Genomic DNA, 27003 nt, shown 5'->3' with positions numbered 1-27003 from the left:
GTGTATGTTACTAGGCTATATAATATAAGACAGGCATAAATCAGTAGGACTTATAAAAGCAAACTGGAAAATGTGACGATTTCACAAACCGAACCCAGGCATAAAAGTTCTGCTCTACTGAGGTAGCAGCAACTGATGTGCTAAATTAAGTACTACTTTGCTTTTGATTATTCCAGAATAATCCATTATAATTGGAGCAAACTTGTCATCAAGCTCAGTTCCTATATGCATATTCATACATGTGTCTATTTTAGGGTGATACAGTTCAAAACATCAAACTTATTGGATTTCTGGTCACCTTGTAGTTGTCTGTAAGTTAGCTGACACCAGGAGAGTAATACATGTTTGAGAATTATGATAAGCCTGATGCCACAGTTATTGCAAATGTCCTTATAAAAATACAGATTCATTTGACTAGGGAGCATCGAAAGCCAGTGATGCATGCCCAGAATTAGAACTTGTCAAAATCAGTGTTGAAACTTTCCAAACAATGGCTTTTACATCATTTGATAATATTATAGATATTCACATTTATTAAGGCATTTTTGAGTAGTTTAGTAGGAGGGACTCTATCTATGCAGTGTACACCAACATTAGTACTTTGATGCTGATATGCAGCTTTCTTCTTCTCTCACGTTGCCTCTTTCTCTGGGATCAATTGTCCTCCCTGGCATTTAATATTTTCAGATTGTCTCACTGGAATGTCAGCAATGAACTTCTCCAAGCATTTTTTGTAAAACGAACCAAAAAAAAAAAAAAGGTTTTATACAAAGGACACAATTTTGCATCTCTTCCCATTTTTCCGCTCGCTCACCTAAATTGTGCTTTTGAACTTGGTGGATTCAGTGGGACTACTTGCATGAGTCATTGCTGCTCAACATGAGTGAGGTCAACAGAAATGGTCCCTAAAATATCTTGGCTAATGATACAGTCCTGATGCTTATCTCTTTGGTTCAGTGTTATTGTTCAGGGGGGAGCTGCATTTTCAACCTCTGTCTCTCCATGGGTACCCTTTCCAAGTGACAGGCCTACGCCTGAACTTCTCTGCATCAAATCCCATGATTCACCCCACTTCAGACTGGATCACCAGGCTGCAGCATCCCTGTTGACAAACCATGCTACCTTCAGCCAGTCCATCTGGGTTTGGCCCGTTATAGACTTCTTTCCAAAAGCATGTGACAGGTATGAAATTGCAGTGACTCAGGACCGCTTCTTCAAAACAAGTATTAGTTATTTGTCCACAAGAACATATCAGGTAGGGAAGACAACAATGAAAAGCCTACATTCATGTTATCTGTCTTAAACTTTAGCCTTTCCTTGCAGCTATATGTTATTCCTGCTTGTAACAGGCACACCCACCCACCATTGGGGCTGGGCGAGACAGGCTGTACCTCCTACTGCTCCTGCCTTTCTGATGGTCTGATCCATCAGTGAATGCATCTCCCTCAGGTCACAGTCTGCCTTTTTATCCTTTTCAACAGTTCAATGATACTTTTTTTTAAGAGTCCCTGCCCTAGATTTCCTGGGGTTTTGAGCAGCCTGAACCTGGCCACACATTTCTTCAGAGAGGGTCCGATATCACCTTCCAGCAATGTATTGTCCATTGAATTAGAAGCTTTGCCAGATTCTTGGATACCTGGCAAGAGATCCAGCTGGAATTAACCTTTAGGGTTCCATAAAGCCACAGTAACTATCATATCCACAGATTATAAACTTCATAAAATTAATATAGCTATCTTCCTCATTTTTCATATTCAGTATGTCAGAAAATTAAAGGCTATAGGCATACATTTGCAAAAGCGACTAGTGATTTAGAGTGCCTCTGTTCTGGGATGTCCAACTTGAGACATCTTAAAGGGGCCTGATTTTCAGAGGCTCCACTCTTTCTGAAAATCAAGCCCCTTTAAGGTATCAGAAATTGGGGCACCTGAAATCACTAGTCTCCTTTGAAAATCTTGGCTTTATCATATAGCATAATTAATTCTATTCAGAAGGATTTAAATAAAATTTCTAGGAAACATTCTGAAAACAAACACCTGGTTCTGTTTCAAAGCCTATACAGCTGCAATTTTACTTGTTTTAAACCTCATTTGTACTTTCAGTGCCAGTAATACAAGGCTGAGTGCTCTCTGCCAGTAGCAGTATTGTGATGAGCCATCTTCTTGACAGAGATTGTACACTCATATTGAAGAAAATATTCTTTACAGTCTGTCTGGTTTGAGTTTTTTTCCTTTCTTTTCCTGAAGATTTGGCTGTTGAAGCCTTTTTGAAAGTCTCCAGAGCTTGAACAGCTTTAAAAGATTCCTTCCTTTATACCTGTATTTGCTTTAACAAAAAACTGGGGAGTGTCTTCTTTGAAGAGATCAATTAAAAATTCTGTATCACTTTGAGCATCGCAGTCATTTGTTCGTGATTTAATTATAACACAAGAGTTATTGTCTGCAATTAATTACAAATGGATTACAATAAACAATTTAACAAAGGAGCTGAGGGTCTGTGTGTCAAGGCAGTAGTGCTTGAAGAACTCCTCATGGTGCTGCTGCTTCATTACTCTGGGGAACCAAGGGAGCAGTGCCAGAGGACCCCCTTCATTCAGCTTATAGGCATCTGATTGCCCCAGACACCCCCCTCTCATATTGTCTTTCTTCCCAGGCAACATGCACATCCAGGCTAACCCCCATCCTGCTCCTCTCAAGTCTCAATCCCTTGTGTCCTTCACCTTGGGTATATTCCGTTTGCCTCTCCTTATCCTCCCTTTCCTCATGGTGTGTGCATGCATGCTCTCTCTTGTGCACGCGCGCACACACTCACACACACCCCCCTCTCTTCTGAAGTTCATCGTCATACCTCCTGTTGTCAACTGCCTCCCCACATCACTGGGAGTATGTGCAAAGCACAGCTGGTGAAGTGAGTTGGCAGCACTGGAAAACAGAAATAGCTGATGGATCTAAGCAGTTCCTTTGGTTAATCTTGGCATAACTCAAGTAAGGAGACTGGCACTTTGTTTAATTTCAGATGTTAAAAGTGGCCTACACCTCTGTTGTAGTCATAGACTGTGTTTACGTGTGATGTTTGGAATTGACAAAGACTGTGGGTTGGCGGGGGGATTTAATAACAGAGGAACCCAAAGAAACATGAAGAAAATAAGGTAAAATTTCCCAAAGGCAGCATTTTAAATGGTTTCTTCTGGAAAAGTTAGTAAATACTTTACAAAAAAATTAATGACAGAGAAAAGTCAATTGCCCTCTAAAGTATTGTGCCAAATTTGAAAACAAAATTCAATTGTTAAAGCATAAAATGGAGATTTTAGTCTTTCAAGAAGTGTGGATCTCAATGCAGCCTTAACTGTGGAATTGCTACTGCCACCTCCATAAAATATCTTTCTTAAACAGCTGCTAATCTGCTCACTGTATCTATTAACATTCATTTCTTTGATAATCAGTTCACATTTATTCTACATACAGTACAGCATCTCTTTTATGGCAACTACATTAAATGAACATTTAGAGACACATAAAGTCTTATGGAATTTATTATTTAACTATTTCAAACATCTCTCCTACAGTCTTTTTATATCTCTAGTGCAACTTCCAGTAATCATGCTTTCTACTCTACTTGGCTGTTTTAAGCAATTAAATTTTCTGTATTTTCACTGTCCACTTCCCTTTTGTGATTCACTGATGTAAATTTGTCAAATTCGGATACCACTCTTGTTGTGCCCTGTGTAATTTTAGAGATTTTTATGTATTGAGTTGAGAGAATACCTGGCAGATCTGATAGGCAGAATACATTTCAAGACACAAAAATGATTCTCCTCTTTAAAACCCCATTGTTTATCACATTATGTATTTTGTCATGTATGTCAATGAAAACTATGGGAATCAGAAGAGCTCATATTTAAGTTTACTTATGTGAAGATAATTCTCGTCTTAATTTTTGCAAGACCAATTCATCATAATTATTATGATGTATTCTTTGTATTACAGCAGTGTCCAGAAGCCTGGACTGAATGAATAAACGAAACATGTTTTTCTTTATAAGATTTCAATAAAAACATAAATGTGCGCTGAAACATTGCCAATATCAGAAGGACTTGATGGTTATCAGCATAGATGCTGGACTGAGCAGTCCTCTGACCTTGGTCATTATTTACTGATAACCTTGACCTGCATCTATAATGAGTAGCCCACTAGTCTGTCAAATAAAACAGTGGAAAAATGCTGCTTATTAAAACTGCCTGTGTGGTTCAGAGGCACTTCTTTACCTAAGCTCTGTTTGAGGCAAGTCCCCAGTCAGCGCCACGTGACTTCAAGCTAGGTTGATTTACCAGGCCATAATGCCAGGTGGGTTACAAGAATGATTATACAGAGAGAAGTAAACAGTTTCCTCTAAACATGATTAACATTTTAAAGGTGGTTTTTAAATTTTTGCTAGATGGGTACCTTGTGAGTACATTAGACAAATCAAATTATTCCTGCTGATTAATCTAAATAACTGCAAGTTACATTCTTTGTTGTTTATTTCCAAGTAGGTAGATAGATAATGCTTGCTTTGTTATATTAATGTTCTCTGTGTAAATGTTCAATTGAGGAAAATATACAAATTCAACAAAACATTTTTAGATATATGCTCAAAAGGTTGATAAAAGGTTTGGCTACAAATGAAATCTGTTGGTTTTTACTTTTAAATTTACTAACAGTGTGCCACTTTGTGTGTGTTTCTTTTTCTCTTCCAGTGCCACCTTGGGCCTTAATAGCCATAGCCATAGTTGCAGTCCTACTAATCCTTACCTGCTGCTTTTGTCTCTGTAAGAAATGCTTGTTCAAAAAGAAGAACAAGAAGAAGGGAAAGGAAAAGGGAGGGAAGAATGCTATTAACATGAAAGATGTTAAAGATTTAGGGAAGACCATGAAAGACCAGGTAAAGTAGCCATCCTGTTCTTGGACACTATTTATGTTTAAAGTGTTAAGTCTTCTAACAATTATCTATTTATGGTATTGCTCAATGGTTGGATAGTGGTGCTGTGCAGTGGAGACCAGCTGTCTGTGCTTTGTATTGGAGTTCCAGTTAGTAACCCCCTGGTGCCCACTGGAGGATGCCGACTCAACAGGCAAACGCTACTGGTGGCAGCACTAGTCAATGCTTTCAAAGCAGCCAGTTAACTTCTCTCCAAATGAGAGGAGGAATACTGCCACTGGTCTATATAAAAGAGAGGGGTTTTGAGAAAATAGTGGTCTCAAAAATATAGCTGTAGGAGAGTCTTACAGCCATGTCTATATAGGACTTTGACTAGGACCAGGTGCAATAGTGAGGTAGAGAGAACCCATGTTTAGATGACTGGTACTAATCAAGCTCTTGTGAAACTAAATGACATGCAAGAGTGCACTTGGGTTACTAAATCTCTTGCTGCACAAAAACAGAAGCTTACCTAGAGAGAGACCAAAGGCAAAGTACAGCAGAAGAATGGTCGAAGAGACGCAAAGGAACAAGGGAAAGGGACACGAAAAGGAAAGAATAAAAGAAAATTGGACAGGGGGATGAAGGCAGAGTTATATATGTGGGAGGGAGAAGGAGATTAAAGGTGACAGAATACTGTTTTAGCTGAGAGCCAGTGAATGGCTTGGGGACAGATCATCATGCTGCTGTTTGCACAACATTAATTTGAGAACAGCAGAGAAACCCTTGCTTCTGACCTGTTGTGTGTGTGAGAGAGATGTTATACTTGGGCACTAACTGGAAGGTTGCAGGACCCTGCATCTAATCCAGTGTTCCCTTTGGAGCCACAGAATAGATTAGCATTGATCTGAAAGAAGACTGTCTACGCTTTTGATCAGAGGAAAATTCCACAGTGTTGGCTCTCTTGTGGGATGGCGTGGTAAAGAGTTCAGATGTATGGTAAATACAGGGGTGGTAAAATATAAATGAAACCATTTTCACTAGTTATCTAATTAGTGCTAGGCTTGATAGGTGGGGATAAAACTACACTGTTGTGTAGATCATCTGGAGGTATTTCAGCAGCTAAGGACGCACATGAGTACATTTTTCAAATAATGTATATTCAGAAGAATTAAGGAACCGCAGCACAAAATCTTTTCAGCTGGAGTAGGTGCTTCAGCTTCACTTCTGCAAATAATTAAGATTTTGCATGGGGAAGATCAGAATCCGAAGACATTCTTTGTGCACTTTAGATCTAATCCTGCACCACTGAAGTCAGTTGAAGTTCCACAGTTGCCTTCAGCGGCAGCAGGATCAGGCCCTTAGCAGCATGCAGTATCCAGCCGGAGAGCTCTTTAATATTTCCTTACTCCTTACATTTGCAGGCCCATTGACTAAATTTGCACAGTTTGCACATAACTGAAAATGGACTCTTCATTTACACACATTTGAAAGCAATTAGCTTTATCAAGATATTACAGGCATTCCCTATACTGAATAAGTAATATTGTGGGTAAAGCTCATTACTTTCAGACTATATGGATCAACATTTTAATGGTGACCACTGTGTATAGCTTCCTGTCATCAGAAGTGCCACAAAATATGTTAAATTCTACAGTGGTGAAGCTCAGAATATTACTGAGCAGAAAACTTGGATCCTCCCTTGCAAAAGTCTAATGAGGATTTTGTTTTACTTAATATGATAAATGTGAAAAAGAAAGTTCTTATACTGTCTTGATTCAGGCACTTTGAGGAGGCATTCTTGGACTCCCTGTGCTTGAGCTATAGAAATTGTTCTAGTTTATCAATATTAAGTAATTGTGAGATATTTCTCTCTGAGACATTGTCTGAAAAAGCAGTCCATTAAATGCTGAGTTCGTCCTGGCCAACTTTAGCAAACTTTTGACCATAGAAACGAAAATAATTTGAAAATATCGTTTGAGCATTTTGGGGATAAAATTCAGTGTATTGTTTGTTGTGTGCTATCAAATGATACTAACGATAACAAACCTAACATTTCTTTGTAGGACAAGTTGTTAGTAGATATTTATGTGAGATTTGTTCTGTATCATATAAGATTGTTCTTGTACTTATACTATATTATTAAGTGGTGTTTATTACACTTGTTGTGACCTAGATAAATGACCAATGACTCTAGCATTGAAATATAAAATTGTGCTTAATAGATAATGATGAGTTTGACACACAGTCCCTTTTTGGAGGAAAACAAAGGTCAAATTCCAGTTACTAATTCATTGTCATGGAGATAATCAAAACTTTGCAAAAAGCATACAAAAAGCTACAGTTTCAAGTCATATAGAAATTAATATCTTATTATTTATTTTAAAATAAATGTGTCCATATATTTAGAATTTAACCAGTGGAAATTGTCATATCCATTGAGGCCAGTGGAGCTATCACAATTTCCACCAGTTGAGGATCTGCTTGCCAACATTTTCAGAAATGGGTTGCTAAAGTTAGGCTCTTAGGTGCCTTTTTCAGCATCTAAATCAGTGGCCTTATCTTCATAAGCCCTAAGCTCCTATCATCTTTAATTCCTAATCTGGAAAACCTTGACCATATTTGCAGTATTTGTTTTTCAGTATAAGCAAAATCAGTTAATGATTTGTTCTTGAATCAACACCACAGATTTTAGCATTTCCACATGAAGACAGTGTATTGCTAAATTGAATGTCAGGTATTTCAGAAGGTAATCATTTTAGTGCCTCTGTTACAAATAAAATGGCAAGAGAGTGCCTCCAAGATATCAAGGAGATAAATTTTAAAGCAAACAGACAAATATATATGAAAAAGGTCTATGCAAATCCACCTGGAAAGAATTATTGCATTAGAATCATAGAATATCAAGGTTGGAAGGGACTTCAGGAGGTCATCTAGTCCAACCCCCTGCTCAAAGCAAGACTAATCCCCTGTCAGATTTTTACCCCAGTTCCCTAAATGAACCCCTCAAGGGCTGAACTCACAACCCTGGGTTTAGCAGGCCAATGCTCAAACCACTGAGTTATCCCTCCCCTCTCATGTATGGTGCCAGAAATCTGAAATGTTGCCAAAGCACAAAGGCTTAATCAGGTAGTCATTAGGCCCTAACCTGCAAAGTTCTGATCACCTCCTGGATTCAACACAGTGCCTTCAGTTCCCTTTGATTTCAGTGGAAGTTGAGTGCTCAATACCTCCTGGTAGACAATAGGCAGCTTGCAAGTTCCAGCCCACGGTGCATGCAGAAGTCCCATTAACTTCACTGCGAAATATTCCACTTGATAGAGCTAAAGGATTGGGCCCTCAAAGTAACTTCTTTTTTTATTCTTCTGATAAATATTCATTAAAACCAATAACATTCCACTGACTCTAGGTCCTGATCTTGCTAGCAGCAGCCCCTGTGCCCACCTAGAGCCCTTCTGAAGCCAATGAGGCTCTGCTTAGTCGCAGGGGTCCATAATAGTAGATCTAGGGTGACTAAATAGCAACTGTGAAAAAACGGGACAAGAAAAAGTCCCAAAAAAACAGGACTATCCCTTTAAAAACTGACATCTGGTCACCCTAAGTAGATCTGAATGCAGAGTCAGAACTTATCACTGGTAACTGTTAGACACTGAATTGTGTAATATCCAGTATTCAGATAGATTTGTCATATTTCAACATGTTTTTTTTTTCTTTTTAACATAATTTTAATATAATATATTTTAAATAAATGTTGTTGCTATAAAGAGGGAGAATAGTTAAAGGACAGATTAGGACCTGATCTTAAAACCCTTACTCATGAGAGTAATTCTTATTCATGCAAGGAGAGCTGTCTGCTCCAGCAGGACCAATCGCATGAGTGAAGGTTGCAGGATCAGGCCTTTCTTGTGTAGAGGTGAATAAAGACTATATTATCTGTGAAAAAGGTCATTTCTCCATGGTTTTTACTAATGTTTGTGTGTGGATATTTTAATATTTATTTCTTCCTTCTATGTCATCCTTATCTATGTTGTGTCTCATGACTGTTCTGGATTGTCACTTGCGGTAGGTTTATTTTGCTATTTGGACACGCCTAATCTAAAGCTCTGATATATTTAGTTTCCTGACAGCTGTGGCTCCTCAGCTAAGATTTATACATAGCTTTGACACATCAAAAGGCTGAACTAAATTGATTTTTTTTTGGTTGGATAAAAGGTTGTCATTTTCTCCATACTCAAAATATATTAAGTCAAAATGTACTAGAAAGCTCAAGTTTAAAACTGATATGCACAAAAAAGAAATGTACTGCTTTTATTTCTTTTTAATATGCATTTTCACTGTATCAAATCTAGACCAAAACAGAAAATTATTCAAAAACACCAAAACAATGGTCTCTTTCTACTGGTGCTAAAATATTCAGTATCTCATACTATTACTTTATTCCTAGTATTTTGTAGTCTTAATACAGTGAGTACACTTTAAGGTATCAGGCAAAGTCTACTCCAAACCAGATTGATTTTAGTGGGGTAATTCCAGAATTACACTAGTGTACCTGAGTGCAGAGGGAGTCGAACATTTTTTAAAGATATAGCTATCACAATTTTCTGTGCTACAGTTTATCATTCTCTACCAATCTCCCGTAATTTTCTTCTGCAGTTTTTTTTTCATCTGCAGAAAAACATCCTGCTCTAGAGACACTGTAATAGCTGCTGATTTAATGGGTCTGAATTTAATGCATTGGTACAGCAAATTTCTTGCTTAAGCTCAGCCTTTGGGAAAGGAATAGACTTAATCACTTCTGTGATGAACAGTGGCACTGAAAAATTATCAAAATTCAGCCCTGTTTCTTGGAGAATAATTGCCGTGATGGTCTGCACCTTTTATTGGGTCACAAAGCATTTGTGGAGAAGGAGATTTAATATCTCAGCCATTTCTAATTGCATCAGGCTGAAACACTGCTATTTGTGAGAGATTTTTATCTTGGGAGGAGTTTGTGTATTAGCTAAAGCAGGAGATTGAAAATCATGCTGTATGGATTCCATCCCCAGTCCTGCCATTGACTCACTGTGTCACCGGGGTAAATCACTTAAGAACATAAGAATGGCCATACTGTGTCAGACCATGGTTCATCAAGCCCAGTATTCTGTATTTCGACAGTGGACAGTGCGAGATGCTTCAGAGGGAATGATGGACCCATCCTAAATGAACTTATATAATTTTTAACCCAGTTTTATTTTTAGCCTTCACAACATCCATTGGCAATAAATTCCACAGGTTGATTGTGCATTGTGTGAAGTACTTCCTTATGTATGTTTTAAACCATCTGCCGATTAATTTCATTAGGTGACCATTAGTTCTTTTGCTATGTGAAGAGGTAAATAACACTTCCCTATTCACTTTCTCCACACCAGTCATAATTGTAATGACCTCTGTTGTCTCTCCCCGTAGTCATCTCTTTTCAAAGCTGAACAATACCCATCTTTTTAATTGCTCTTTGTATGGAAGCTGTTCCATACCATTGATCATTTTTCTTTCCCTTTTCTATACCTTTTCCAATTCTACTATATATTTTTTAGAGATAGGGCAACCAGAACTGCGTGCAATATTCAAGGTGTGGGCGTATCACAAATGTATATAGTGACATTATGATATTTTCTATCTTATCTATCCCTTTCTGAATGGTTCCTACATTCTGTTGGCCTTTTTGACTGTTGCTGCACATTGAGCAGATATTTTCAGAGAACTATCCATAATGACTCCAAGATCTCTTCTTGAATGGGAACAGCTAATTTAGAACCCACCATTTTGTATATATAATTAGGATTATGTTTTCCAATGTGCATTATTTGCACTTATCCACCTGGAATTTCATCTGCCATTTTGTCACCCAGTTTGTGAGATCCTTTTGTAATTCTTCGCAGTCAGCTTTGGACTTATCTTGAGTAATTTAGTATCATCTGCTAACTTTACCATGTAACTGATTAACCCCTTTTCCAGATCATTTATGAATAGCTTGAACAGCACAAATCCCAGTACAGATCCTTGAGGGACCCCACTATTTACCTCTTTCCATTGTGAAAACTGATCATTTTTTCCTACCCTTTATTTCCTGTCTTTTAACCAGTAACTAATTCATGAGAGGACCTTCCCTCTTATTTTATGACTGCTTACTATACTTAAGAATCTTTAGTGTGGGACATTGTCAGAGGCTTTCTGAAAGTCCAAGAATACTATATCAGCTGGATCACCCTTGTCCACATGCTTGTTGACATGCTCAAAGAATTCTGATAGAGTAGTGAGAGATGGTGTCCCTTTACAAAAGCTGTATTGACTCTTTCCCAACACATCTTGTTCATCTATACGTCTGATAATTCTGTTCTTTGCTATAATTTCAGCCAATTTTCCTGGTACTGAATTTAGCCTTACTGGTCTGTAATCACCAGGATCGCCTCTGGAGCCTTTTTTTAAAAATGGCATTATTTAACTACTGTCCAGTCATCTGATACAGAGGCTGATTTAAGCAATAGGTTACATATCACAATTAGTAATGCTGCAATTTTATCTTTGAGCTCCTTCAGAACTCTTAGGTGAATACCATCTGATCCTGGAGACTTACTACTGTTTAGTTTATTAATTTGTTCCAAAACCTCTTCTACTGACACCTCAATCTGGGACAGTTTCTCAGCTTTGTCACCTAAAATGAATGGCCCAGGTGTAGGAATCTTCCTCACATCCTCTGCAGTAAAGACTGATGCAAATAATTCATTTAACAGATTCTCTGCAATAGCCTTGTCTTCCTCAAGAGCTCCTTTAGCAGCTTGATTGTCAATTGGCCCCATTGATTGCTTGGCAGGCTTCTGATGTACTTAAAAAATAACTGTTGTTTAGTTTTTGTGTCTTTTGCTAGTCACCCTTCAAATTCTTTCTTGGCCTGCCTAGTTATATTTTTACAGTTTACTTGCCAAAGTTTGTTCCTTTCTGTTTTCCTCAGTAGGATTTGACTTCCAAATTTTAAAGGCTACCTTTTGCCTCTAACCACTTATTTTACTCTGCTGTTTAGCCATGGTGGTACCTTTTTGGTCTTTTTACTGTTTTATTATTATTATTGTTGTTATTATTATTATTTGAGGAGTACATTTAGTTTGAGCCTTTATTATGGAGTTTTTAAATAGTTGTCTTGCAGCTTTCAGGCATTTCACTCTTCTGACGGTTCCTTTTAATTTCTGTTTAACTAGCTGTCTCATTTTTGTGTAGTTCCCCTTTTTGAAGTTAAATGCTGCTGTGGTGCATTTCTTTGGCATTTTCCCCTTTACAGGGATGTTAAATGTAATTACGTAATGATCTCTATTACTGAGATGTTCAGCTATATTACCTCTTGGAACAGATGGTGTGCTCCATTTTGGACTAAATCAAGAATTGCCTTTCTCCTTTTGGGTTCCACGACAAGCAGCTCCAAGGAGTAGTCATTAATGGTATCTAGAAATTTTATATCTCTATCCCATCCTGAGGTGACATGTGCCCAGTCAATATCAAGACAGTTGAAATCCCCCCATTATTATTAAATTTTCTGTCTTTGTAGCCTTTCTAATCTCCCTAAGCATTTCACAATCACTGTCACCATTCTGGTCAGGCGGTTGGTAATATACTCCTACTGCTATATTCTTATTATTCAAACATGGAATAACTATCCATAAAGATTTTATGGTACTGTTTGAGTCACTTAAGATTTTTCCTATATTTGACTCTGTTTTCTTTCACATACAATGTGCTGACTCCCACAGTCACACCTACTCTGTCATTCCTATATATTTTATACCATGGTATTACCGTGTCCCATTAATTATCATCTTTCCACCAAGTTTCTGTGATGCCTGTTATATCAGTGTCCTCCTTTAATACCAGGCATTCAAGTCCACACAACTTAGTATTTAGCCTTCTTGCGTTTATATACAAGCACTTATAAAATGTGTCCATATTTACCTGTCTGTCTTCATGAGATGTAATTGAACAGAACTCTCTTTCATTTGAATGGTTCTCTTTGGTTATTATCTGTATTTTATCTGCTTCTGTCCTCTCCTCTTTACTAGAATATAAAGTATCCCCTCTCCTATGGGATGTCTCTGTCTGAACCATGTGCTCCACTGCAGTTGTTGGCTTTCCCCCAGCCCTTAGTTTAAAAATTCCTCTATGACCTTTTTAATTTTATATGCCAGCAGTCTGGTTCCATATTGGTTTGGGTGGAGTCCATCCTTCCTGTATAGGCTCCTCCTTTCCCAAGTGTTCCCCAATTCCTAATAAACCTGTAATAAATCCCCCCTCTGACCACCATCATCTCATTCATGCACTGAGACCCTGCTGTTTTAACTATATCTAACTGGCCCTGTGCATGGAATTGGAAGCATGTCAAAAAATGCTACCATGTTTTATTAATGTTTAACGGCTAGGAGATATTTACTCCATTAAACTCTTTAAATTATAAAATAGTAAGATATTTGCTCCATTAAAATCTTTAAATTATACAATGGTAATGTCACCTCACTACCCTTCAGTGTGTAACTGATTAGTTAAACTAACTCCATATTCTTATGGGCTATAAAACTCTTTGTCCACATGGAAACAAAATATGCCAAAGGAGTGAGCTTTTTAATATTCGATATCTTCACATAGCTAGGAAAAAGAGCAAATTAATGTACATTAACCCACAAAAATAACAAGCATCAAAATCCCAGTCCCAATGAGGAGTCACAAAACTCCCACTGACTTCAGTAGAGCCAAGATTTCACCCAAGGGCCAATAGTGCCCAGCAAAAATGTCAACTGTCAAGCAAGTGGGTTTCTAAAACAAAGGTTCTCCAGCTGACACTAGCCTTCTCTTCTGTAATCCTTTTTCTGAACTGGACTCCTCTGAGTCCAGTTTCTTTATCTGGTAATGATCTGCTTCCCTGCTATGGGGTAGGCCATTTCCCATTCTGTGGTATATGCTGTTTCCCTCTCTATATGTCTTCTGACGAGCACATGACCTCTCTAATTTACTGGTCCACACTAATTCAAACTAATGCAAACTTCTAGAATGCCCTTATTTACATTTTTACTAGTAAAATTATTTATTTATTAATTTTATAGGAAGTTATTTTACAGTTAGAATGATTTTAATTTTATGTTAGAGTATAAATTATAACTTATTAGATCTGTTACTTTCTGGTTATAATGATTAATTTAGATTATCATGTTCAATTTCACCAAACTGATACTGGCTGCAGATAAAGGGGTTGCTCATGGGGAGCTAACAGTGCCATATCTCCCACACTTAGTACAGTGTCTTCCAGCTTCCAGTCCATGTTCAGATTGCACCAAAGATAGCAATATGGCCACAAACAATACCCAAACGAGCCACTGATATCTAATGAAACACTTCAAAAGCCTTGTCTAACCTCACAACACTCCTCAAAACCAAAACATTTTGAGTAACTGACCATTTAAAACCTGTATAACAAGGGAGAAAGTGATGTCAAAACTCTCCATGTTGGATACAGCTCATTACATGCATCGGTGTGGCCAACTGCTGATGCAGGACAACAGTCTTGCAGCAGTGCTGGATAAAGTAGATTTCACAGTAACCAAAGCCTGGCTTAGCCGCTGGAACCTGAAAAACAAAATGGTTTTTTAATGAATTCATAGCGAGAAAGCAGATGCTGGAAGAATGAGACTTGCCTCTCCTTCTGAGAGACTCTGATAAGCGGATGTAGTTACAATAGCGAGGAGACCAAGCTGTTGTTTTGATGGATGATGGGAAATCAGCCAGTAACTTTTAAAGGTCTTCCTGTCCCTATGGGATAAAAGATCAGGAGGGTCACAGCTATGCTGTTCTTGAATGTGTGTGGAACTGATAAGATGTGTACTCATATTGCAGGGATTTCAGCAGTTCCTCATTGTTTTCTTTGGATATTGAATCCACCTGTGGAGGTTAGAAAAAACTAACCTAAATGATTGCACTTGAGTTTGGCTTGAAATAAAAGAGAGATATGGAGCTTGGCCATCAAATTTGGGAGAAGGAGGGAAATTGGCCTTGTGACAAACTGCATTGTTGGACATAGCACAAAATTTTCTTTTTATAATATGAATATTGTTTTCCTGCCTGCACATTCAAAAAGCTTTGCACAATCCTGAGGCCAGAGCAGCATGCAGGCATTAAAAATAACCCTATTTTTTACCCTGTGAACAAAAAGATTGGCTGATGGGATAGCCTTGGGTGGAATTCAGACTGCAGTGAACGTTGCTTGACAGGTAGACTTACACACTGTGCTCTACATGATTTTGTTTTGTTTTTACTACTGGAGTGCTTTCACAGTTGCTTTTGTTAAATGTTTCTTGAAGCATGAATTCATGGTCCTCTTATTGGGTGGAAACAATCCTGAGGACACTATTGATGAAGATATTCCTCTACAAATGACACTGAAAGAGTTTAGCCTATTTGGAGTCCTAGCTAGGTCACAGCCCACGTCCAGACTAACCCGCGGCATCGGCGGGTTAAAATCGATTGCTCGGGGATCGATATATCGCGTCTAGTCTGGACGCGATGTATCGATCTCCGAGCGCGCTTACATCGATTCCGGAACTCCATCAACCCGAACGGAGTTCCAGAATCGACACGGAGAGCCGCGGACATCGATGCCGCACCGTCCAGACTGGTGAGTACCTCGATTTTAGAAATTCGACTTCAGTTACGTTATTCACGTAGCTGAAGTTGCGTATCTAAAATCGATTTTAATACCCTAGTCTGGACGTGGCCACAGTGAAATTAGTGAGGAGCTAGAAAATGCAATGCTGTAAGATAGCTGAGACCAGAAGCATAATGGGCTAGAGACTTCTTCATGGATCTTTGCATGGAGATCCCTCATACATGATTCCTCTCCTTTTCTATGTAGTAGGTGGAGGAGAACAACCCCTGCTGCAGTATTTTCCCATTTTGTGATTCACATGGCTCGGCTCTGTGTTGATAAAGATTCAGGAAGTTGAGGAGGATCAGAGGACCCACTATGGTCAGTCCCTTGCAGACCTTCAGAGTTTCCATGTGAAATTCTGGGAGTGAGTAAATAGAGTCTGGAGCTGTTTTAGTCCTTCAGGATCCCCTTTGTGGCTGATGCTGAGAAGTTACAGGTTAACCCAATCAATGGGAGCTTGGCCCTGATGGGGGCTATGCTGTGAGGGAGGGAGGAAAGGAAGGACAGGAGAACCAGCAGAAGAACAGCTGTCCCTGCAGGATGGCTGGTGTCAGCACATGAAATGGGCCTGTAGGGTGAAAATTCATGAAACACTGTTGAACCCTACAGAATTCTGACTCCTCCCAAGTTTTTCTAGCACTAAGAGAGTCAAGAAGAGATGAGACTACTGAAAATGAGGAAGAGCAAGGATCTTTGTTCATAGTGATGCATAAGGAAATAGAAGTATACAAATTCACCCTTTAATTGTGCTATGAAAATGAGGAAAGAACAAGCACATTGTGACTGTCACTCACTTCTGACTTGAATTGTTCTAATGTAGTTTTCTGGAAGGCACTTAAACAGCAGAAGAGCTTTAAAAAGAGTTAGCTAAAACATGGCACAGAAAGGGAAATCAGAGTGTCATATGTTAATCGATGTCTGGACCATTGGCTAGAACTAGTTACAATGGTAATTCAAATATGGATCGAATAATACATTTGTCAACAATCCTTATAATCATCAGAGTACTGTAAAACATACAAGATATTTAGTGTGGCTGAGTTATGTTGTAGCTGTTATCTTAACTTTTGCATTTCCTGACTTTTTGTGATATGAGTGTGCAAGCTTTCACCTTTATGTTGCACTAACAGGAATTTTTTTGCACTGCTTTTCATGTTTACATATATATATATATATACACACAAATACATAAAACACACATACATATGATGATATGGTGTCATGATTTTATTGTTTTTTGTATATATTACTCAGAAATGGTGAAACCTTATGAGTGAATTATGAAGTCATCCCGAATTAGTGCAAATGAAACCACTCCATGATGTATTCTTTTTATGCCGGATGTTTTACAGAAAAACAAATCTTAAAATATTGAATGGCCTTTAAAAAATGATCAGAGAAACTTTTCACATCCCTCTCCCTGTAAACCAGTACTACCTGAGTACCATGAAATCAATTGTACAGGCTTGAAAAGGAAGAGAAATTATAATGATAAACTTTTTAATAGTACTAAAAACAACCCAAAATAGCTTACAGGCATGCTAGATCACGAAATATTAGACCTAAAAACTAAAACACTATGAACAGTTGGAAAAAAAAAAAGACCAAAAAAACCCTGAGGGTCACAGTACATTTCCTTTAAATATTCCCTATCCAAAGAACCTCAACATAAAATAAAAATCCCTCGGTGGTGCTTCAACTACTTTGACACAATCCAGTGCTTCTTCCTCTTTGGAACAGAGTAGATGCATCGCACGAGAAACTTCTGTGCCAACTTCTTTTGACCCAGATTCTATTAAAGTGCCAGTCTTTTATTTGAAAGCAAATTCCTTCCTTAAAGATAAAAATTATTGTACGCAGCTTGCTATGATAACATCCAGTCCCTCCTCTTCTCCTGACCTTGGTAAAATCAACGCACTTGATCCTATTCTCAAAGTTTTAAAAGTCTCTTGTATTTCTGGTCCAAGGTCAGAAAGAACGATCTGGCTGCTTGATAGAGACAAGTAATATGATACCTTTTCTTTCTCTTCTACCAAACAATTACCTTCCAAATGCCTTCTACGGTGCATGTGGGAGGGATTCTAATAATTCATTGGGTTCTGTGTGCAGTTAGCACTGTGCAAGAAATTCACCACTGTTATAACTTCCTGTGTTCCCTGTTTTATTTTTTTGTTCGTGTTTTACGATTTGTTTGATAGTGATATCTCTGTAGCTCTGGCATCTGTGTAGGATATTTTTTCTTCCCTAGAGTCTACAAATTACTTGCATGTACTCTTGTTCTCTGCAGGCAGTATCCTAGATTATAGAGACCTATTCTCACCGACCACTTCTCAATGAGTCAGTAGGTGGCTAACATCACTATAGAGGTCTTCTTTCCACTCCCCGAAAGACAAAGGCCACAATATTTGGCCTCTTTTCCCCCCAAGAAATGGCAGCAAGGTTGCCCTTGCCTTCAAGAGAGACAGGGACAGCACCAGGGGGTCTCCTCTTCCTCTGCCCCTCTCAGCCCCCCAGATACGGAGGATGGGCAGTACTCACCCCAGCAGCTAGGGTATATCTGAATGGATGAATGTGCTGAACCTGTTTAATTCTTCTCCTGCCACAGAGTCCTCTGCTGGGGTGATGTTAACAAGGCTCCTCAGAGCAGTGCATCATGGTGTTAGCTCTGAGATGGGCGAACTGTGTTATTATTCCTGGCAGCCTGCAGACTCAGTCACATATCTATGGCTACGTCTACACTACAGGATAAATTCAAATTAGCTTAAACCGATTTTATAAAACAGATATTATAAAGTCGATCGTGCGCGTCCACACTAGGCACATTAATTTGGTGGTGTGCGTCCATGGTCCGAGGCTAGCGTTGATTTCTGGAGTGGTGCACCGTGGGTAGCTACTGTAAAATAATGAGGCCAATAATGTCGATTTGCGTCCACACTAACCCTAATCCGATATAGTAATATCGATTTTAGTGTTACTCTTCTCATTTTGTAGGAGTACAGCAATCGATTTAAAGAGCCCTTTAAATCGATATAAAGAGCAATGTAGTGTGGACTGGTGCAGCGTTAAATCGATTTAACGCTGTTAAAATTGGTTTAACAGCATAGTGTAGACCAGGCCTATGTGTCGATTACACATGGTTGCACCCTCAAATTCTTCTTCACAACTGAGGGGCCTAGAAATTTACTTTTATTTTTTAAAATGAGAATGGAGAGTCTGATGTAATCACACGATGACTCCAAAAACTGGGGCCTAAGACATGGGCCTTAATCTGGCCCTGCTCCAATGCTATCCTTTGTTACCAGGCAGATCATTTTTGCAGTGCCATCTTTGCCAGCACTTAAAAGATTGCCATTCAGCCATAGGAAAGATGCTTCAGTAGAGACCAGCAGCTCAGGGATTAAGAAATGTAAACATTACTCACATTTTAAATAGGTTTATCACAGCCAAAATGAAATATTTTTCATTAGAAAAATATTCCACCATCTCTGTTTTTCAGGTTTACTGAATTGACTTCATAGAAGATTTTGATCCATTTTAAACCTTTTTTCCCATATTAAAATATACAGTAATTTATATTCTGACTAAGAGAGCTCAAATGATTAACCTGCATCCATCATTCACTAATAGAATTGGTATCTGTAACATCTGAACCAGATCCTCATCTTGCATAAACTGATGTTACTTCATTGACTTCAGTGGAAGTATGCTGATATACACAAGCTGAGGATCTAGCCCATTAGCATCTGATTACAAAAGTTTATTATAGTACTTGACAATTCTGAATCTGACCTTTAGTTTACAAGTGTTTCTTGACAAATTAATGTTTCTGCTTCAGTGTTCCTATTCGAATCACTGTTGCTCAGCACCTACTCTCTTTGCAACTGACTAAGGAGGTTGATGCTTTTGCAGAGAACTCAAGTTGGCAAAGTTGTAACGCATGATTTTTTGTGAGAACTGGTGTGGTGTCACACAGTCTCCTGTTCGCAACTCCAGAAAAAAAACAAAAAGACTGAGTGGGGTTGCTGAGAGGGACAGTCTTTTAGTAAAGCTGCTTAATATCATTCAGCTCTACTTTCCCATCAATGACTCCCCTGTACACCACTCAGCTTCAGTTCCTGATTGGTTCTCACTCCGAAACAATCTGGCTCTGGCCAACACACACACGTTCCAGAAGTGGGTGAAGGCAGGGCACTCCTCCGCCAATGAGGGGGCTTTGGATGGCATAATGTTGGAGCTCCCCTCCCAGCTCCCATGACAGAAGGGTGGCTGGGCTAAATTTAAGTGACGTTGTGACCCAGCGCATGGGCTTCTGCTCCTAGAGGTTTCATGAAGTAAGCATGAATATGTGAGACAGGGTGTCAAGGCATGAATGTGACATGAGTGGTCTGGCTTTTGCAGCCAATATTTCTTTGGCAACCAGTGCCAACTGTAGGTATAGCCTTTATCACCTTCGTTGTACCTGGATCTCAAGTGTATACATCCACCTGATATCTGTGTCTTTACAAATAATGGCAATTAGTTCTAACATCTGATGGCATGACAGGAAAAACAAAAACAAGCAAGTGGTTCTCTCACTGTCCTGTACTCTGCATTTTATTAAAAATGACTAATATGAGCCCTTTTGAAAATAATCAGTGCTTTATATTGAACGCCACTTTCATGCTGATAAAATTTGCATATATAACACTGTATATTCATACAATCTACTGGCGCAAACATGCCAGTTATCCCTAGGTAAAAAAAACAATCTCTGATTTTAGCAAAATATTTAGCATTTTACCCTCCGGAAATCTTAGTCCAGTATTTTAAAGGAGTTGAAATTTACAATCCTGTTTTTCTTCCCACAAGTCCCTCTTTCTAAAGTTCAAGTGCTGGCAAATATCCTATATATTCAGCAAAGAGGTTATTAATAACAAAAACAGGGGAAAGATAGCTCAGTGGTTTGAGCATTGGCCTGCTAAACCCAGGGTTGTGAGTTCAATCCTTGAGGGGGCCACTTAGGGATCTGGGGCAAAATCAGTACTTGGTCCTGCTAGTGAAGGCAGGGGGCTGGACTCAATGACCCTTCAGGGTCCCTTTCAGTTCTAGGAGATAGGTATATCTCCATGATTAAATTAAAAAAAAACAAGGATTGTTGGAACAGGTCCTTACTATTTGACTTTCTGAGCTAAAGCATTTAGGACTTTCAATAATGAGGGGCATTGGGATACAAGGGCCCAAACTTCTTCATGTCAAAGTAAAAAACTAAACTCCCATTTACTTCAATAGAAGTAAGATCAGTGTATATTGTCTGCACCGCAATCACTGGCTTTTGGGAAGTTATAGAAATTTCAGAAGCTTTTCGAGCACTCCCTAAAAGGAACATTCAAGAGTGTAAATCTATGATGAATGCAGTTTTCTCATATCAGTTCCAGGTAAGTATTCAGTATTTAATTCTTTGCCTTTGTGCTCTTGATATTATTTTCATGCGTATGAGGAAATATTAATAATTTTATTTTAATATTTGGCTTATTTACCCTGAGCCCCATCATTTAGTTCTCCCTCAGGCAAAAGTTTGCAAGATGTGGCACTTTTAACATGTTTTCATAATTGTATGTATTCCTTTGCAACAAAAATACTTCTGCTTTCTGGTACAGCACAAAAGGATGTTTTCAAATTGTGTTTTTCTCTTGTGTAGCAACTGAGATAGCTGCTGCGTCTTAAAAAGAAGAATGCTGTTTTATGTAATAGACAAAATTATATTTTTCTCTAACTTTACTAAAATCAGTGCATCTGTAAATCAGTTTGGTTCAGCCTAGCTTTGTATAAAGAATGAATAAAAAGACAATGGGACTAGTGTGGTGGCCTTTTCTATGAACATGCATTTGCTAGTAGCATGGTGATACCTTTTGCCTTCATATTCATCCTAAATAACAACCTGTCAAATGTAGGAAGAACTCACTCACAACAGTCTCTTTTTACCAGCCGTAATCCTACAGAAATGCGTGGCTCTGTTGCAAATAATTCACAGCATGCACAGCTAGATTTGATGTTACTGAGATCTCTTTAAGAGGAATGAATGTGACTTTGCCTACTTAATAGCATGTTGGTCCACATTGGCCTCTTTAAGAGGCAACTGGATTAAAGCAGACTTTTTAAAATATCAAGTTGACATTTGCTTTCTGTTTTCAGACTGTGTAACAGTTCTTGCTGGCCATGTCCCAAGAAGCTTTCTTCTTACTTCTGTTGCTTCCCTGCTGCTTGCTGATTTAAAGAAAGTTTTCTTGCACAACTTGAACTCTATAAATATATGTAAACAGCATATATGGATTTGTGCCATCATGCTTGCTTTTAACGGCTTTACAGTAGATTTGAGGACGGAATATCTATTTTAGGTTACTGTTAAGAAGCTTGTCATATTTATTATTGTTTCTTTTCTTTTTTGCAGGCCCTTAAGGATGATGATGCTGAGACTGGGCTGACTGATGGGGAAGATAAAGAAGAACCCAAAGAAGAGGAAAAGCTAGGGAAAATCCAATACTCTTTGGATTATGACTTCCAGAACAATCAGGTGTGAAACAAACAGCCAGTGATACACTGTTGTGTAGGTGAAAGGAGACTGCAAAAATACAGACGTGCAGAGTAGATACTTAGCATTCTAGCTTGCATTGAAGAAAATTAGAAAGCAAGCCTGAAGCTTTATGAAACAATTCCTTCTCCATTTGTGTTTAATACATGTTAAGGGTACACTTCATTTCTAGTCAAACTTTATGCCAAAGTTTTTTTCTGATGATGATGATGATGATGATGATGCTTGAGGATTGATTTATTATCTATTTGTATTACAGTATCGCCTACAAGCTCCAACTAAGATTGGGCCCCATGGTGTTAGGCAGGCTTTGAATGGATTGTAAGACTCAGTCATTGCTCTAAGGAGTTTATAATCTAAACAAACAAGTTAGACAAAGTGTGGGAGAGAAAATGGAGGGACAGAGAGGTGCAGTGACTCATCCAAAGTCTCATAGCAGGTCAATAGTACAAATGAGAGATAATCTCCTGACCGCCAGTCTAATGGTCTATACATTGGCCCATGCTGTCTCTCTAATTAATTAGAATTCCAGGCTCTCTTATCTAGTTCTGTTGGGTTGAGCAGAAATGTATAGCCTGCTAATCAGTCCTTAGTCTGTCAGTGAAATCCAAATAAAAGGGCTCTGCCCTTAAGAACTCTGCAGGGAGTTGGGGAGAAAAAAAATCTATCTCCACTAATACCACCACCTGAAATTTGGAGGCTGGAAACTGATACAATTGAGGTTTGGCTGCTTCTCAAGACTGTGAACGGGAATAGCGGCCATAAATGTGGAATTTCAGGGGCGTGGATGTGTTTTGTACAGACCTGCTTCTCATGTCTTCACCATACCCTGAGCTTGCCCACATTCCTCTGCTCAGCTTGGCTTCTTGCCAGGCATGGAGTGCAAAGCTTCTTTGTTTGGGATCTGCACTCCACAATCTGCATGCTCATATGCACAAACACGCACTCACGTTGAAAAGACTATTTCATTTATTTGGGAAAGAAAACTTCAAAGAATGTTTCTTCTCCACGTTATTGTCTTTGGGTGAACTTTTCATCTGAGAAATCAAATCAAAGGTTTGTTATCTTTAAGGCTTTTAGTCAGAACAAAAAATTATTCTCTATTTAGGGAAAGAAATGAATATTAACTGAAATTCCTGTACATTTCTTCATCTAAACTAACTTCCATATGTAGTTGGCAGGGGCCCTGGAGGTTTTTCGCCTTCCCCTGCAGCGTGGGGCATGGGTCGCTTGCTGGTGGTTTCTCTGCAGCTTGAGGTCTTCAAACCAATTTTGAGGATTTCAATAACTCGGTCCTGGGATAGGGGTTGTTATAAAATTGGATGGGTGGGGTTCTGTGGCCTGCCTTGTGCAGGAGGTCAGACTAGATGATCATATTGGTCCCTTCTGACCTATGAGTCTATGAGTCTATATTTCCACTAGCATACATTCAGATTCTTTATCTAATGCTCTTCTTGGCATAAAATATGTTTGTTTCAGGGGTAGAAGGGGGAGTATAGGCAGAAATTAAGTAAACTCCCTGTATCTACAGGAGAACATTGCATAAGGCTATATCCTGGCACTATACACTATACTCCCCAAATCATTTCAACTAACTTCTAACTGCCACTGCTTCTGCTTTTCAAAGCAAGAGGCAAAAAGAATTCTGAAGTCTTTCTAGAGCCTATGGATGAAGGACATTTTTCCTCAACTCTCCAAGAAAACACTGTAGTAAGAATTCTCTGCCCTATAGTCCTTTACCTGGCCTGTTTTCATCACTTGAAATCCGTAGGAAACTTAAGAATCTTCAAAGGGTAGAAGATCTAAGGGAGAAAAAAGAACAGAAAAGCTGCAATCTTTTGTGATAAATTGATCTGAGATCCCATAGCAGATGAAAATAAACTTCCTTTGTGAATTTTATTAAGGAAATGCCACATTGAGTTTGAGAACTAAATTTTCCATAAACAAAATAGAATGTCATAAAAAACATTTATTTCTTTTCCCCACACCACATCTTTAATAGTGTGCTGTGTTTAATTAAGGTGCGAAATTCTATGATAGTGTGGGTTCCTATTTTATTTTGCTGCCCTAACTGTAAGATTAAATTTCCCTTCTGAGCTCTGGTACTTCCTTGGGATTAGATGTTAGTGGTGTGATAGTGCAGCACAGCTGCATGGAGCTGGAAACCCAATTACCATTTGGTGTGTTCAGCTGGGTTAAAAATGTGGACAAGCTGACCAAAATACTCTCTCAAGCATGATGTTTTCTTTTTAGAGCGCAAGCTTTTAAAATGGAAGTGAATTCCTTTTCTGCTCTGTTCACTGTCATGGGCTCATTTTTCACTCTTTGATGTGAAAGATTTGAGGTAGATCCCGAGCCCGTCCATGTATTTATAAACTATTATGCATCTAGAATAGCAATGAGAGAGAAAAGGAAAAGTGCCAAGTAGAGGTAAAGGAAAAATGCTTCATGGAGCTTAAGAAGGTAGGAAAGCACATATGACACATTTTGAATTTAAAATAGGCATAAATAAATCCCACTTTTAAGAATCTGTGAGAATACAGTTATTTTCCCAGGTGAGAATTTAGTTGTTCCAATTGCTTGAGCTCCTATTTCTAATTTTCAAACAACTGGTCTATGAGAACAAAGAAGGGCACTGGATTGTCACTTAGAAGGAGCTGCCTGTGTGTCCCAGCTTTGCCTCACATTTCCTGTGTGACCTTGGACAAGTCACCTAGGCCCAGAGTTTTAAGGTATTTAGGTATTGCTGCACACACTGTTGCAATGTCTAACTAATCTAAGAGCCTAAATCTCATTTTCAGAAAAGGATTTAGGCACTCTGAGTTGATGGGATTTGAGCTCCTGTGTGCCTAAATCCCCTTTTTCAAGTTAGATTTGGGCTCCTAAATCAGTTAAGTATTGCAGTCCAGTGTACAAAGATGGCTAAATGCTCCTTTAAAAATCTGGGCCGTAAGGACTCTCTGTTTCAATTCTCTTCCTGTAAAATGAGTTTGCTAATCCTGCCTTTCACTAACCCTTTGTATGTGTTGTCTATTTGGCTTGTAAGAGCTTCAATGCAGGGAGTGTGTTTTACTACCCATATGTACAGCGTTTAGCAAAGTAAGGCCCTGATCTCAGCTGATTCTTTTGGGGCTACTGTAATACAAATAATAATCATGGTCAACTTTAGAGCAGGACATCCATCCTTCTATGACTGACAAAAATGGATACTGTGGGTAAAATTATCAAAAGTGCCTAAGGCCCAGGTTTTTAAAGGTATATAGGCATTGCTGTGCTCAGTGTAGCAATGCCTAATTGATTTAGGAGCCTGTCACATTTTGAAAAGGGGTTTAGGCACTTAAGTGCTTGAATCCCTTTTAAAATGAGAGGCAAGCTCCTAAATCGGTTAGGTATTGCAGTGTTCAAAAATCTGAGCCAAAGTGCCTTTGCCACCTAAATCTATTTTCAGAAGTGATGTAGACAGTTAGAGCCTAAACCTCATTGACTTGTAGTCACTTATATGCCTTTAAAAATGTTACTGTTTAGTGCCTAAGACCGATGATTGCATAGAGAAATAAATGTGAAGTGTGAAGATTGCAAGACCCACTTGTTTCTATGAAAATTCTACCTCATACCTTTTAAGTTTCTTATTTCCTTTTTTTACGTACTTTGGGGATGGTTTTGGAATACAAATTTCATAGTCAAAATTGCACAGTGCCCTGCACAGAAAATGAATTTACAAGCAACTCTAGCAGTTGGGAACCTATTTGACTGCAATTTTAAAAAACACCGAATTTCATATTTAATTGTAATCAGCTGCACTTTAAAAAGCCTCTTTTCTGCTTAAAAACACACTGCCTAGAGCCTCCTTCTTCCATAATTGGTTTTGTGCAGTCTATAGCTTTGCTCCATTTGCCTTCTGTGCAGAGGCTCTTGAAAGGATAGTAGATGTTTTTGTTTGTTTTTTTCTTTTAAAGCTGAGCAACAAGGAGAAAAGAAAAAGTAGTAATGACAGAAAAATTGCCATTTTTTGACTACATAAATCTTTTCTTAAATGTCTCTTCAGTAGTCCGTTCTCTCTCTCTCTCTCTCTCTCTCTCTCTCTCTCTCCTTTCAGCTTTTGGTAGGGATTATTCAGGCAGCTGAGCTGCCTGCTTTGGATATGGGTGGAACATCTGATCCCTATGTGAAAGTTTTCCTGCTGCCTGATAAGAAGAAGAAATATGAAACAAAAGTCCACAGAAAGACCCTTAACCCTGTCTTCAATGAGCAATTTACGTTCAAGGTATTCCTTTGATAATTATTTGGAATGTATTTCTTTGCTCATTATATAGAGTAAAGGTTCATCTCATGCTCAGTTACAGTATTGCTCATGTCTTAGTTAGTTGGTGACCTGAGGCACAGCGGATTTCTCTGTTGCAGAAACCTTTTGAGATTCAGTCTTATGATGAAAAATGTAGTCACGTTGGGCCAGATCCTTTGAGGATGTAATTAGACTTAGCTTAATTGTAGTGAGTGAAGCTATGCTCATTATTCTTACTGGGGGTCTGGCCCCTACCTTGTAGTTGGAGACTACTACAAAATAGAGTGACACTTTGACAAAGGTATATGTGAATTTCCCTAAACCAGCGTTTTCTTTAAAAAATCTGTTGCAGTCTGATTTATGAATTCTGGTATACTGCTCTTTTTCCCCCTCCCAAATAAATTAAAGCATGAGCAAGGCATATGGATGAAGGGAACAAGTATGAGATCAATCTTGCTCGGTTTTCCTATATCCTGACATAGTAATGCTTTACCATGCTATCTTACATGAGAGGCAAAATCATGACCCCCAGCTTACAGG

At 38.6% G+C, this 27003-nt stretch overlaps 1 protein-coding gene across 7 annotated transcripts in view; it reads left to right on the top strand.

Moving 5' to 3' along the window:
* SYT1 (synaptotagmin 1) overlaps positions 1-27003 on the top strand; it is a 526016-nt gene that overhangs the window by 387008 nt on the left and 112005 nt on the right. For 6 of the 7 annotated variants that reach the window (XM_030548647.1, XM_030548646.1, XM_030548645.1 and 3 more), the window contains 3 exons: positions 4736-4920; positions 22041-22163; positions 26278-26445. In XM_030548647.1, coding sequence (XP_030404507.1) covers positions 4736-4920; positions 22041-22163; positions 26278-26445 — 476 coding nt within the window. The remainder of the gene's footprint in view (positions 1-4735; positions 4921-22040; positions 22164-26277; positions 26446-27003) is intronic. The other variant, XM_030548651.1, reaches the window with a different exon arrangement.

Source organism: Gopherus evgoodei, chromosome 1 (assembly GCF_007399415.2).
Source record: "Gopherus evgoodei ecotype Sinaloan lineage chromosome 1, rGopEvg1_v1.p, whole genome shotgun sequence".
NCBI lineage: Eukaryota > Metazoa > Chordata > Testudines > Testudinidae > Gopherus > Gopherus evgoodei.
Note: the sequence above shows the minus strand (reverse complement) of the source record. Positions and strands in the feature narration are given on the sequence as shown.